The sequence below is a fragment of the Lagopus muta genome, chromosome 21 (assembly GCF_023343835.1).
Source record: "Lagopus muta isolate bLagMut1 chromosome 21, bLagMut1 primary, whole genome shotgun sequence".
Classification (NCBI taxonomy): Eukaryota; Metazoa; Chordata; class Aves; order Galliformes; family Phasianidae; genus Lagopus; species Lagopus muta.
Window position 1 is genome coordinate 5,399,979 of NC_064453.1, and position 14,574 is coordinate 5,414,552.

The 14,574-nt window shown below is 42.9% G+C and overlaps 1 protein-coding gene across 5 annotated transcripts in view; it reads right to left on the minus strand.

Annotated features, from left to right (window-relative positions):
* VPS13D (vacuolar protein sorting 13 homolog D) overlaps positions 1-12,673 on the minus strand; it is an 88,093-nt gene extending 75,420 nt beyond the window's left edge. For all 5 annotated transcript variants that reach the window (XM_048968067.1, XM_048968066.1, XM_048968065.1 and 2 more), the window contains exons 1-17: positions 12,532-12,673; positions 10,061-10,233; positions 9,172-9,249; positions 8,750-8,940; positions 8,374-8,454; positions 6,976-7,092; positions 6,664-6,768; positions 6,168-6,338; positions 5,199-5,299; positions 4,654-4,822; positions 3,678-3,770; positions 3,097-3,307; positions 2,458-2,637; positions 2,111-2,241; positions 1,293-1,365; positions 924-1,088; positions 242-372 (exon numbers count right to left, since the gene is read on the minus strand). In XM_048968067.1, the coding sequence (XP_048824024.1) occupies positions 242-372; positions 924-1,088; positions 1,293-1,365; positions 2,111-2,241; positions 2,458-2,637; positions 3,097-3,307; positions 3,678-3,770; positions 4,654-4,822; positions 5,199-5,299; positions 6,168-6,338; positions 6,664-6,768; positions 6,976-7,092; positions 8,374-8,454; positions 8,750-8,940; positions 9,172-9,249; positions 10,061-10,157 (2,094 nt within the window). In that variant the 5' untranslated portion in view covers positions 10,158-10,233; positions 12,532-12,673. The remainder of the gene's footprint in view (positions 1-241; positions 373-923; positions 1,089-1,292; positions 1,366-2,110; positions 2,242-2,457; positions 2,638-3,096; positions 3,308-3,677; positions 3,771-4,653; positions 4,823-5,198; positions 5,300-6,167; positions 6,339-6,663; positions 6,769-6,975; positions 7,093-8,373; positions 8,455-8,749; positions 8,941-9,171; positions 9,250-10,060; positions 10,234-12,531) is intronic.
* Positions 12,674-14,574: the final 1,901 nt, after the last annotated feature.

A 14,574-nucleotide genomic window follows, 5' to 3' on the forward strand; every position in this document is an offset into this window, starting at 1 on the left:
CCACTGTCACATCTCTGATCTGAATGTGTATGTTCCTGATCTGAATGTGTATGTTTGGTGGCCCTGCTAGGCAGGGGGGTTGGAACTACATGATCCTTGGGGTCCCTTCCAACCCGGGTGATTCTGTGATTCTGTGATCTCACACTCAATAGCAGAAAAATACAGCTCTGCTATTGAGGGTTTCAAGTGCTAAACCATTTGTCAAGAAAGCCAACACAACCACTTGTGGCCAACAACTTACAATGAAGTCTCCTACTAGCAAACGATCAATAGTTTGCCTGATTTCAGCTTTCGTCTGCATTTTCAGCTTGTTGTACTGTCTTCTGGCAGCTTCAGCCACTTTGGCCTCTAACTCAGACTGATATCCAAAACCTGTGCGGGACATTTAAAAAAGAAATAGGTATTAATTTTGTTTAGCTGTTATTTATCAGGAGAAAAAAAAGAAAAAAAAGACTTATATTTATTTATTCTAACAGAGAATCAGTTCATTTTAGCAATAAAATGTAAGATAAGAACACAATTTTGCCTGTATCTATTCGTACTCCACAATAACTTGTTGCTCTCCATGCTTTTCCAGGAAAGCTTACAGAAGTGTTCTGCCTTAGTTAAGTATTTTAATTCAGGTGGCACGAACACTCATCATGTGTTCATAGCAACTCATAGCTATGCATATGCTATGCTATGTAGCTCATAGCAACAACTTGCAATTTGAAAGTGAAAGTTACAGGAGTCTGCCCAAGGGAAATTGATTAAACAGGAAAATCACTCAGAGACATCTCAGAAAAATCTCAGAAATTCAAATTTGAATTTAAAGAGGAGATTTGATTAGTGCTTTAAATTTCTAAGGATAAAAATAAAGATATATATCACAAAAAAAAAAAAAAAACAAAAAGCCACACAAAAAATATATATTAAAGGTTAACCTGAGGCATGAACCCTTCCCTTGTAGAAGAAGTCGGCTACTTTCTTAATGGCTTGGGGATTGTAAATAATATTTAGAGGTCTGGTGCTGACTTCCAGGCGCCTCTCAAAATTGCTGTGGATAGGATTTCTTTCATAGAGCATCTCAAACACTGGGGCATCGGGATCTGCAATGGAATACAAAACAAGTTACACAAACAACAAAACTACTGGGGGAGAAAAAAAAACAACAAAAGACACACAAAGAAACACTACCAAAAAAACCAATCAAAACAGACACAAAAATCAAAACCCCAAGTCTGAATAACTGACTTCTGGTTGGTACAAATTATCTCACACACTCGCCTTTAAAAAGAGGCTCAAGCACCTACCAGCACTTTGGTTCGTCATTTCAGATGACAAATTCTGGAGCCCAAAGGAAGATACACAGCCAACCTCTTTTTGCTTGTAACAATTTAAGAGAGAGAAAAAAAAAGTGAGAAAAAAGTCAACCAACTCAAAACAAAGTTTTTTCCTTATCAGACTTGTGGTCATTTTAAGTGAATCATATGTGTTGCCTGAGACCTTTTTATGCATTTTTTCTTTGATACAGTCAAACCAGAAGGAAGCACAACTATCTCATGGAGCAGCCAAAGCCTGAAGTGCAAGTTTCAGTCTGTTTTCTACAAACTAAAAAGCAAAAGCAGGGTAAAATTCTCATAGAATTAGACTGAAACTTTTTTTTTCTGCTTAGAAGAGATATTTCAAATCTCTACAGTTATTCATTAGGAAGAAGAAACAGCTTTTGCATTCCTGGTTCTCTATTTCTACTCACTGCAACAGCAAGCAGGTGAAATAAATCCTTACTCATTTGGAGCAAACAACTCTATGAAAATGACCAATTACTGATTAAGCAGCAATGCTGACTGCTCCAAAATGAAAGCCTGTTCAAGTACGTTATTCTCTTCCCAAAGTGTAACTGTAATGTTGAAGCTGCAAGCACACAGAGCAAACAGTGGAGATTTCTATGAGTTATCCTTAGAAAAGGAGGGCAAAAGTACATTCAAGAAATGGAGATTTTTCTTCAAAGTTCATTTCCTCTTTTAGGGATAAGACACAAACCAAGGGAAACAGCTGTGTTGCATTTTGTAACGTTTACTCTTTCCATACGCACACATCTTACACAGTAATTCAGGGTCAGTTCACCTACAGGATTAGGGAAAACAAGGACAGGGAATATGGTCCCTTCAGTTGCCAAATCCCTCAGAAAAAGTCCACCAAGCTGCACTTTTAGAAGGGAAGAATTTCTGCGAGGAAGGGATTCCGCTAAGATCTTCACACCTGCAACACAAAGACAAAATCATTTTATTTCTCTTAGTAGGCAGCACAGCATTTATTTCTATTTTCACTTTCTCCAAGCTGGCTTGGTGAACTCATTTTAAACTTCGTTTCAGTATAAAAATGTTTAAAATGGATTAAAAACAAGTCAGAGGAAGGTCACAAGGTGGACAAAGCTCCTTTTCTAAGACAAAGAGCAAACAGAAATTGACTCAATACCTGAAAACTCCAGCTGCATAAAAGCACTCTCCTCAGCACGTGCCACTTTCTTCTCCTTATGCAACAGAGTGAAAGAGCCACCTTGCAACTGCAGGTTTAGTTTAGCAAATACGTGATCTCTCTTTGTGAATGTATTCATGCTGGAGGCATCTGCAGCAGGATCAAAAAAATCATCTGCACCTAATAAAAAAACAACAACAAAAGATCATTTATGTAACATAACTCAAGTTTCTGGAAGGTTACTAAAGAACAGAAGGGTTTCTTTGAATTGTAAGATAACTATTTCCCCATCTCTAAGGGGGGTGGGGGTAGAAAAAGAAACAAAAACCCATGCAGACACACCTTTTTACTTAACAAAACCGAATGCTCAGAAGAACTTTCCCATTGCAATTAAGGAGCAATAAACCTAAATTTAAGATGGCCCCAACAACCCAGTACAGTCACAGCACACACTACCCCTACCCACTTGAATGGAAATGTCTCAAAACTCTTTGCCACAAACATCTAAAGCATTTAGAAGTAGACGTATTCTATATATCATTTTAGTAATAGGGATACACCAGTACTGAAGAGGGTTTTTTTTTCCTGTTCATGCTTGTGAGAAGCCTTAAAAAGAAACACAAAACCCCACAGTCATACCTAGCATGTCTTCTGGATTCCACTGCTCCTGGGAGTCTGGCAAAAGCCCTTCAAAAGGTTCACCTTCGTAAGGCTGCTGTGTGTATCCATACCAACCTCCCCAACCAGGAAACCAAGACTGAAGGTACTGCAGCATCCCAGTGCTACTGCCATGTGCAGATTCTGCTGAAGGAGAAGCTCCAGGAGAATCAGGCAATGGTTCTTTAATGCTCTGTATATGAACATTAAAGACATAAATGCTTATAAATGGAAGAACATCACAAGCACATAAAACTTAATAATATCAAGATATGATTCCACCTACTTCACACTCTTACATTCAGTATACCAGTTTCTAAGATGGAACAAATTCTGGCAAGAGTACTATTGAGGAAGACCATCATATGATGGTCACAAACTCACTATGAAAGGTGACACAAAACTGACAGTGGAGGAATCAAGCATTGTTTGCAACACTAGCACTGATGCCACACTTCAAAAATCAAAACCAATACAAGCTAACACTCTCTAGGAGTGAACACAACCCAAAATAATTCACATCAAGATTTTAAATACTGCCATGGATGCAGAATGCTTCTCACCTCAGCTAGGTCATGAAATTTATCATGAACTATCTCACAGAGGATCTTCAATTCTTCATAAGTTTGCTCGTCCTCAATGCGATGCATTTCTGCCTAAGAAGACAAAAAAGATGAAGTAGCTGTTCTAAAAGAATCTTGGCTCACAAAAACATTTAACATCTCTACAATACAATTAGGATTCATGGCAAACCAACACAGTGCTCATGTCAGGATCCAAACGCCTAAGCACAGGAAATCACACAGGCAACCACAATACTGACATTCTCACTATCTCAAATCCCTTTGTACTGTAAGGTACATTATTTTAATAATACTTTCAATAATAAAAACCAATGATATCCTCCTGTCATGAATGAAGAGCAAAGTTCAGCACAAAATCTAAACCATGCAAAGGATGAGCAAAGAACCTTTTATCTTGAATATCAAAGTAGCTGAACTGTGTAAAATTCATATTCAGTTACTCAAGCCTGGTGTCATGGCATTTGACTTTATCTTCTTTGCACTGATTAAACGCTCTTTCTGGAAGCTTATGGTTCAACCAATTATAGTTTTCCAATGGCATTGCCACTGTTATGTTTCACAGTTCTGCTGAAGACACTGCATTAAATAAAACTCTTATCTTTTATATTATGGTTCTTGCTTTGACAGTTATTATAAAAGCTCCCAGTATGTGAGGTACCCTTACAGTTCACATCCAAATAACACAAGGAAGGATTACATCCAAATTCAGGTTTCAGTAAGATTGCATAAGAAAGGTGTGCATGATGGATTTGAGGAAAAAGTCCCACTGCTCCAACAGATAGGAAGCAATTAATTACAGCCCACACGGTTTCTCCCTCCTCAAGTAGAACACAGGTTCATTACGTTCTCCTCCTAAATTCTCAAGCCTAACATTAAGTGGAGGAAAAAAAAGAAGTAAAAAAAAAAACTGACAGAAGACAATTCATCTACACCACAAAATCCCAGATCTAAATACCTGCTCTGCAGCAGTGAGCAGCTCCCCCTTCAACTTGCAATAATACAAGTCAGTATAAGATACTGCATCCTGGGCCCGATGTAACACAAACTCCCATGTAGAACGCTGCCTCTGCTCCCTGATCTCCGAAAGGTTGGCATTCAAAGCAAAGATCCACCACTCTCGGCAACTGAAATGTTTTTAAGTTATTAGAGCACTGATATTTACCAAAAATAACAAGAAAAAAAAAGAAGAATGCATGTCAAACTGGTCCAAAAGGAGCCCAGGGAGAAAACAAAGGGAACTGGTTAGAAAAGGCACTGGTATTACAGACAGCACATACAGGTTTGTTCTGCAAGTTGAGTAGTATCAAACTGGTGCTATTCAATTTGGATTACATGGGCATATTTAAAAGTTTTATGAGGTAAGGAAACACAACACGAAAATTTAAATTCTAATACATGACTGCTGTATCATTTCTTACAAATATCTGTCTTCGTTCAACTCTGCCTAGTGCAGGTTTCAATGTCACACTAATTCAACAACACATCCACAGATATACTTACTTCTCTGTTACTGTAACCTTTGGTCTCCACTTTCTGAATTTAAGCTGCCGTTCCTTTCTAGCCAGTTCCTTTAGAAATGCCATGATCTGCTGATACTGCATCTTTTAGTTAAAGAGCAGAAAGATAATTAGCCAATACTGGAGTGCTTTCCAAATGAAAAGGGAGGGAGAGGTGAAACAACCACAGGTTTTGTTTATCTGCACTGACAGTCTGCAAACAGCTTCAGAATCAGGATCAATGTTTATCATATCATTGCTCTCTGGTGTCACATTATCCCAGCAGAAACTCAATTTACAAACTTCCTATTTGAAAGACTTGATTTTAAATCAAGTTCTTTAATGTACTCCTTTCACTTGTCTCTAAAGCTAAAGCTTTAAGAAAATACTGATTTTAGGCTATTGCTATTTAATCTGTTACAAACACTGCCAATTTTGCAACCAGGAAGGTGAAGAAATTGCAACAGTCCTACATTTATTTCACTGTTTGAAACAGCAACTTTTCTTTTAGAGATACGTAATTCAAGACTTCATTTTCTTTCATTGCCATTTGCTCTGGGCAGCCCAGTCTGCTGGTTGGTGACCCTGCACATAGCAGGGGGTTGAAACTCGATGATCATCATGGTCCTTTTCAACCCAGGCCATTCTATAATTCTATGATTTTACCAGCAGAATCTTCAGGAACATATGAACAACAGCCAGCAGGTGGGAAGAGAACGGGAAGCCCAGTATCAAATTCCCAGTGTGACTCTGCAGACACTGTGATCAACAAACCACTAAGGAGTGCCTTCTTCCATTAGTCATTTGGTTAGAACCTGACCACCAAGCAGGCTCAATAAAGCACACACAGCTGAGCAATCCTGAAGCCTAGCTAGTTTGGACAGGCTGAGGAGTTCCCAGTGGCCTCACCCACTCTGCTACTGAGTGATCTGTCTGAGATACTGGGAGTGAAGAGAAGGTGAGCACTGGTTACCTGGGACAGCTTCAGGGGTATGGTCTCAAGCACAATGTCACACTCGAGTCGTGGAGTCTGGCGAGACCTTAAAGGCTCCTTTGAACAATTCCTCTTCAGAAGAGCAGACGTGCATACAGGTTCCATGATGTAATTATGATCATGGCTTTCCATACTTTTATCCATGGCTTCCTGTGGGTTACAAGGACATTTTTTCTACATGAAATGAGTGTACAATATGCATTAGGATATATTGGTTTAATGTATCAGAATACACTCCATTAACAGGTCATTTACAATAACTCTTAAGTTTCCTCTTTGAAGGTTAAGCACAAGGTATCTCACAGCACAACTTTTGTGGCTTACCTTTGTATTCTGCCATGATAACACAAAGCTATAAACTTCTGCTGCTCTTAAAAGCACCAGATCCAGTAAAATGTAAGTCAGTTATGGCTATCATATAGAAAGAACACAAAATGAAAGAAAGAAAAAAAAAAAAAGGCTCTTTCTCTTATACCTGTAGCTGAGCAGGAGGCAGGTCACCCAATAAAGTGCAATCTGTATCCCAATAAATACTGAAGTCAGCAACATCTAACTGCTTTTTCCGCATCAGTTTCTCTACCTGAAATAGAAGGACTGAATGAAGGCAATGACACAACACATCCACGATGTTTGTAGTTCTGCTTACTTGAAAAATAGCAGGAAAAACCCAGAGTCAATTTATAAAAATAACCAGATTATTAAAAAGACTTTTTGACTGCGTATTTACTAGTACTCATAAAGTACAGCACCACATCTTAGCTGCCCCACGTTCCTCAACAACACTTACTGGCTCAAACACTGCATTCTGCATGGAGACATTTTTGATGCATACGCCAAATGCAAAAGGCTGCAACGGATTGGTGACATCATCTTCAAACCTCAGATGGACATCCTGAATTTTTAACTACAAAAGGAAAAATAAGTATATTACTGGAGACAACTATTTCCATCATTAAGCACACAGCAGTGCTGTGCAGCTCCCTGCCCTCTCCCCCCAATCAATTAGACCCTTGCACATGTCAGTGCAATTTATTTTGCTATCATTATTTGCCATTTTCAAGACAGATGTGCAACTGCCAATCAAAGACTCAAATCCATTTAATAGACCAGAATCATCACCATGGGCCACATATACGAACTAAGAGCAGCAAAAGATGACCCAAAAAAGTAATTTTTCATTAGTAAACCCTTAAAGAGAATCATAGAATCGTAGAATGGACTGGGTTGAAAAGGACCACAATGATCAGCTGGTTTCAATGCTCTGCAATGTGCAGGATGGCCAACCAGTAGACCAAGCTGCCCAGAGCCACATCCAGCCTGGATGAGAGCACACAGTCATGGTAGTTTCTCTGTGTGTCAAGTCTAAGACTGCATTAAGCAGAGACACTCTTGCCTCGAGCTCTTGCAATAGATAAGTCCTTCTCAAATATATCAGGAAAAGCAGTTGGGCTGAGGCATCTTCTTCTAAACTGCCTCTAGAGAGCTGAAAAGCAAACATACAGCCATTCTATCTGCACCAAGAAAGGAAAACTCTTTTCATGGAGACCAATAGACAAACTTTGTCAATTTAGGTTCTTAAATAGAAATAATTAATAATGTGCAGCACCTAAATGCTGAAGTGTCATTAACTACATTAGGACTTCCAAAGAGAAAATCTACAGAGCTCAGCAGCCATATTTTTGAGTCATTTTGCAATGTAGGAGGGACGTGCCAGATTTTTTTGTAACTGCAGAAAAAGAATCATGGAAGACGTTGGGAGCTGGAACAAATATTCAAAATCATTTATCAGCAGAAACTCTGTGACTACTTTCTTTAAAACTTATCTTTTATGAAGACAACACGTGCCACTCTTCTTGATAAACCAACATTTTGGTGGGCTTATAACAAAAAGCATTAAAATATGAGCAAAACCCATTGGTTTTCATTATCCACCAAGTGTTACCATTCAGGAAGAGCTGCTCTCTTTCTCTTGGTAGGCCGAAGGGCTTTCCCTTCCCAGCAGTGCCTATCAAAACCAGTTTGAGATAGAGATCACAGAGATTCCATCCAAAAAGGGACAGTCCTCTGCCAAACATCCACCTTTCATTCACATCTTTCTTCTCTGAGGACTACAGTGTGAAAGGCAATGGGCACAGGTTGTTTTTAGCAGATTGGCAAAGCTCTCTAAAGGCTTATAAAGGCTTACTTCGATGTTTTCTACGATTCTGGTGACCATCGATGCAGTAACTGAGTACCAGTAAGATTCCCCTTTCTGCTGTCGTTCTTTCTGAAAGAAATGAAACAAGGAAAATAGGAATCAGAATTAACCAGCACTGCAACAGCTGAGCAGGAAGCAATACACATATGTATGTTAGCTGAAATTACTGAACAAAGAGAAGAAAAACAGATTCCAGTATCACCAATGCATGCAGGGGGCTGGAAGTGTGAACTGCACTGTTAGCATGTATCAAATCCTGACTTCAGTTTCCTAAGCATCTGTTCTCAGCTGCTTCTTAGGAGACTTAAAACAGCACCCCTTTACCACAGCAATTTTTTCACTATGAAAAACAAGTGTGACCCACCTTCCATTTTTCTTCAAGTGCTACAAGGAGGGCTTTCTTATGTTCTCTTTCTTGCAACTTCTCCTTTTCCTCATCAAAATCTTCCTTTTTTTCTGGCGCACCAATTAGGTGCAGTTTTGAGACAGATATTACCCATGGATCCACATGTGGGCGATAAAAAGGTATCTGCAGAGTTATTTTGCCAATGAAACCTAGAAATATAAAGCAGAGATGCTCTCAGATTCCTGTGTAAAAAATGCTTCTGTGACTCCTAGAAAACTTGAAAGGAAATGAGGTGTAAGAAATAAACAAGCTAAAACAGAACTGGGTTAAAATTAGGTTACTTCAGCTGTTCAAGCTTCTGACTCACAGGTAAAAGTCATAACATATGCAATCCTTCCTGTTATAAATATTTGTCTTGCACACACAGGCAAAATACATACCTGCTTTTACTTCAAATGGCAGCTCCAGTTCCTTCAAGGCATCCTTCTTTAGTGGTAAGTTTTCCAGTTCAACAGCACCTATTAAAAGCACACCAAAAAATCATGTCTGTTGAATAAACTTATGGTACAAATGCCAGCTTGAATATTATAGAATAACCAGCATCATGCTTCAAAGGAGAAAAAGAATAGGATTTCATGAGAACAGCCAACCTGCCACATCAACTTGTGCAACAACTGTCACAGATATTCAGCATGCTCAGTAATTTTTTAGTGCCACGTACTCAAAGCATTTGATGAGGTCATCTAGAAACAATCTCAGGCAAAGGTTTAAAGCTGAACTTTACCACCTAGGAGACAGCTTCTACTGCTAAAGGGAAACTTCAAGTGTTTTCTGAAGATTACCATGGCACATAAAAAAAAGTTCTGCAGTGTTACAAAATATTCTCTCCAAAATCAGCAAATAGCAGGAAACAGTAAATTAGATACTACTGTAAAATGATTAACTACCAGCACCAAAACAAAAGAGGTAAAGACTACAGAACACTCCCCACCACAGTCCCTCAAAAGGAAAGTTACCGAACAGCATTAAGGAAAATGATATTCAAACATTACATAAATCAAGTGAGCTATTAAGATAGGCTAAGCATACATGTGAAAATCTTGTCAACATTGTTAAACCAATTTAAACAAGAAACAACAGAGATAGAAATGCAAGAGAATTTACCATTCACTGCAAAGTGCTGGCACAAAACTTTATCAGAGGCATTTATACAAAACGTTAAACACAATATTAACTGACAGTGTTAACTCTGAGATGGAATAGAAACAAAAACACTTCTCTCCTTAAATCACAGCATAAAACATTACAGAAAACGCAACAGAACTTCACCTTTCAGAAGAGCAACAGAGAGCTGATCTGTGTTCAGGTTATTGACATATTTGCCCAAATAGGTGTTGAGGACCCAGGCTACCAACCCTTCCAACATGACTGTGTCCTAGAAGAGAGCATCTAACATTTTTCTGTCATTTTCTGGTTCTCTGTTCCATAACTGCAGTCTCAATCTGAAAGGAAAATAATAATAATAATAATGAAATAAATGAGTGTTTGAAATAAAGTCTCACCAAGCCCACAGACTTTGCTACCATGAACTCCCTCTGTAGCCAATCTAAAATATTAAAGCATTTTTAAAGGGAGAAACCAACCTTATGCCATATTCTTGAAGTCCCAAATCACAAAGCTTCATATAGAGCTTTAATGATTAGTTTATTTCCATAGGCAATTTAAATTTATCTCTCCATCCTATGTCTAACCAAAGTACCATGTTTAATGGCAATTATCAACCATGCCAATTAGCAACCTTCTTTCCACTTTGATCTGAAGCCATTTTGCACTGCCCATTGTATTTACTTCAAGTTGCAGGTACACTGATTTTGGAAGCCTAGTCTGCAAAAACAAGCGTCTCTGTGCCCCCCTCTCTAATAAAATCACATCTGTCAGTTCTCACAATGGGCAGTGTTCCTTCCCTATATTAGGGGGAGGTGACAGGGGAGGTTTAGGTTGGATATGAGGAGGAAGTTTTTCCCCCAGAGGGTGGTGAGGCACTGGAACAGGTTGCCCAAGGAGGCTGTGGATCCCTCCATCCCTGCAGGCATTCCAGGCCAGGCTGGATGTGGCTCTGGGCAGCCTGGGCTGCTGGTTGGTGACCCCGCAAGAACATGGCAGGGGGTTGAAACTGGATGAACGTTGTGCTCCTTTTCAACCCAGGCCATTCTATGATGATTCTGTGAAGGGCTGATCACACTGATACTGCTTCTTCTCCCCCATTCTGTATCATGCTTCTTCACAAACTTTCTGGACTCAGCAATTATTCTACTAGAAGGCTGTTACTGTGAGAAGATCAGACACTGTAAAAAGGAGCAAACACCCATGGCACAGAGACTTGGAAACACAGCTCCCATTCTAGCAGAAAAGGAAGAAGGCAATTTGGCATTTGCACCACACCACACCATAAAGTCTTTGACCCTATTCTTGCAAGATTCTTAAGTGACATATGCAAAACAACTCACCCTACCCAAACCTTTTTTGGGGGAAAAGTATATGAGTGGGAAGTAACTGGATACAAGCCAGTTAAATAGCTTATTAACAGCTGGAATCACAGAATAGCCTGGGTTGAAAAGGACCACAATGATCATCTAGTTCCAACTGCTAGACCCTGCTGTGTGCAGGGTCGCCAACCAGCAGACCAGGCTGCCCAGAGTGACATCCAGCCTGGCCTTGAATGCCTCCAGGGATGGGGCAGTTACTCGATCTGGTCTTCAAAGTAACAGCATAGATAACAGCATCAAGGCACAGAAAAAGGATCAGAAAAGCAACACTGACTGTACGTGTCAACATTTCCCTTCATTCTCTTCTACGATCATTTGTTTCAGCTTGTGGTAAGGAGACCATAGAAAGCTCTAGGCTCTACTGTGTTCTACAGAGAAAAGTTTGATCACTGAATCCAATGCAGGTTTGGGTTGGAAGGGACCTTAAAGCCCATCCAGCCCCAAACCCTGCATTAAGCTGGCTGCCCCCCACCAGCTCAGGCTGCGCAGGACCCATCCATGGCCATGGGCACCTCCAGGAATGGGGCACCCACAGCTCTGGGCAGCAGTGCCTGGCATAACATTAAAGCTACGTCAATAAAAAGTCACAACTTCAAGAGCTAAACGTCAAGTTTTAAGATTCAGACTCAGGTTTTGTCTTTTTTGTTTGTTTGTTTGTTTTTAATCTCTATAATATCTGTGCTTTTTCAAAACCAAACGTGAGCATTCACAGGACGAGAACAACGAGGCAGGCCGTCACTCGGCGCCGCTCACACGAAGGCGCCCTTTGGGGCCGCTCTCCTCACAGGGCTGTGGGCGCTCCGCTCCAGCCCACACGCGCACAAAAGAGGCGCGGAGCGGCCCCCCCCCCTCCCCCCAAATACACACATTTCCTCCTCCTTCGTACAAAGGAACGGACCGTAGGGAAGAGGGGAATAACGAAACCTGTTGGCACAGCGGATTGGGGGTGAGGCGAAGCGAAAGGTCACCTTGCCCACAGGCGGCGGGCAGAGCCGCGGAACCGGGCGGCCTCAGCCGTGTGGGAAAAGCTCGAGGGCAGCCCAGAGGCAAACCCGGAGCCCCTCGCAGCCCCGGGACCGCGGGGCGGAGCACGGAGAGGGGCGTGAGGTGGGGAGGAGCCCCTGAGAGCCAGGCCTGCGCCGCGCAGCTCGGGCTGACGCAGGAAGGAAGCGCCGCCGAGGCCCGGAGCCGCCGTGCCTTGCCGTCCCATGCCGTCCCGCTCCGCACCGCCCCGCCCCGCCCGCCGCCACTCACCTCAGCTCTCGCCCACCGCCACCTCCGCAGCACTGCGCGGGGCCGAGCGCTCCGCGGCCGAGCGGCGTAAGGGAAAAAGCGGAGCCGGGCGGGAGCGGAGCGCAGAACGATCGATGGGAGCTACCCCGCCTCTTAGGGGGCGGAACCGGGCTGCTCCGTGCTGCGCCGCCCCGGGGGCGGTCCTGTGGGTCCTGTACGCCGAGGAGCAGCGCTGCGGGGTGTAGGGTTTGTTAAGGAAATGGGGTTGCTGTGCCCGAGTGTTGGTCCTGCGCTCGCGGCGCAGCGCTGTCACCCTTGTGTTGCTGCAGGCTGACGTACGAGACCGCAGCCTGGCTGTGCGGGAATCAGCGCTGAACTTACACAGAACTGAAGAGTATTGACTCCTCCATCCACGCTGCGGGGGTGTAAACTACAGCAGCACACGATTTACAGTAAACGAGTTGGCTCTTCAAAGCATTAAAGTTCAGTTTGGCCAAGCTGGAGGTTCCTAGCACAGAATGGCTTCGGTTGGAGCCCATCCAGCCCCAATTCCTGCCATGGGCTCAGTGCCCCCACCAGCTGAGGCTGTCCAGAGCCCATCCGTGGGCATCTCCTGGAATGGAGCACCCACAGCTCTGGGCAGCACGGCCAAGGCCTCACTGCCCTCTGAGCACAGAGAATTTCCTCATAACATCTAACCTAAATCCCCCATCTTTCAGTTTAAAATCATTCCCGCTTGACCTATCATTATTATTATTAGTTGCTCTCCCTCTTCTTTATAATCACCCCTCAATTACAGCAAGGTCTCCTTGCAGTAGGCCTCCTTGAAGCCTTCTCCAGACTGAACAAGCCCAGCTCTCCCAACTTTTCTCCATAGGAGAGGTGCTCCAGCCTTCTGAGCATCCTCACAGCCCTCCTTTGGACCTGCTACAACAGCCCCACATCCCTCCTGGCCCAGGACACAATTAGCTGCAAGCACACACATGGAATAACAGAATCACAGAATGGCCCAGGTTGGAAGGGACCTCAAGGATCTTGAATCTCCAAGCCCCCTGTCACATGCAGGGCCACCAACCTCCACATTTAGTACCAGACCAGGCTGCCCAGGGCCCCATCCAACCTGGCCTTGAACACCTCCAGGGATGGATGGGGCATCCACAGCCTCTCTGGGCAGCTGTTCCAGCACCTCTCCACTCTCTGTAAAGAACTTCCCCCTGACATCCAACCTAAATCCTCCCTCCCTTAGCTTAATACCATTTCCCCTTGTCCTTCCCTTGTCCTGTCCCCTTGTATCTATCCTTTCCAAGAGTTGACTTCCCTCCTGTTTGTAGGCTCCCTTTAAGTACTGAAGGCTGCAATGAGCTCACCCTGCAGCCTTCTTTTCTCCAAGCTGAACAAGCCCAGCTCCCTCAGCCTGTCTTCATAGGGGAGGTGCTCCTGTCCCCTGATCATCTTTGTGGCTCCTCTGGACCTTCTCCAACAGCTCCCTGTCTTTCTTGTACTGGGGGCTTCAGACCTGGACACAGTGCTGTAGATGGGGCCTCACAAGAGTAGAGCAGAGAGGGACAATCACCTCCCTGTCCCTGCTGACCACACCTCTTCTGATGGAGCCCAGGAATCCATCAGAACCCCCAAGTTCTTCTCTGCAGGTCTGCTATCAGTCAGTTCTTCTCCTAGTCTGTACACAGACGTGGGACTGCCCCAACCCAAGTGCAACACCTTGCACATGGACTTGTTGAGCATCATTAGGTTCTCCTGGGCCCATTTTTCAGGCCTGTCCAGACGTCTTTGGATGGATCCCTTTTATGGTGTCATCTGCAGCAATCAGTTTAGGGTCATCTAAACTGTTGCATCCTATCATCTACGTCACCGATAAAGATAACAAAGACCACCAGTCCCCTGAGGGACCCCTGAGGGACACCACTCATTACTGGCTTCCACCTGCACCGAGAGACATTGACCACAACCCTCTGGCTGCAACCATCCAACCAATTTCTTATCCACAGAATAGTCCACCCTTTAAATCCTTTCTTCTCCAAGTTGGAGATAAGTATGTGGTGTGGG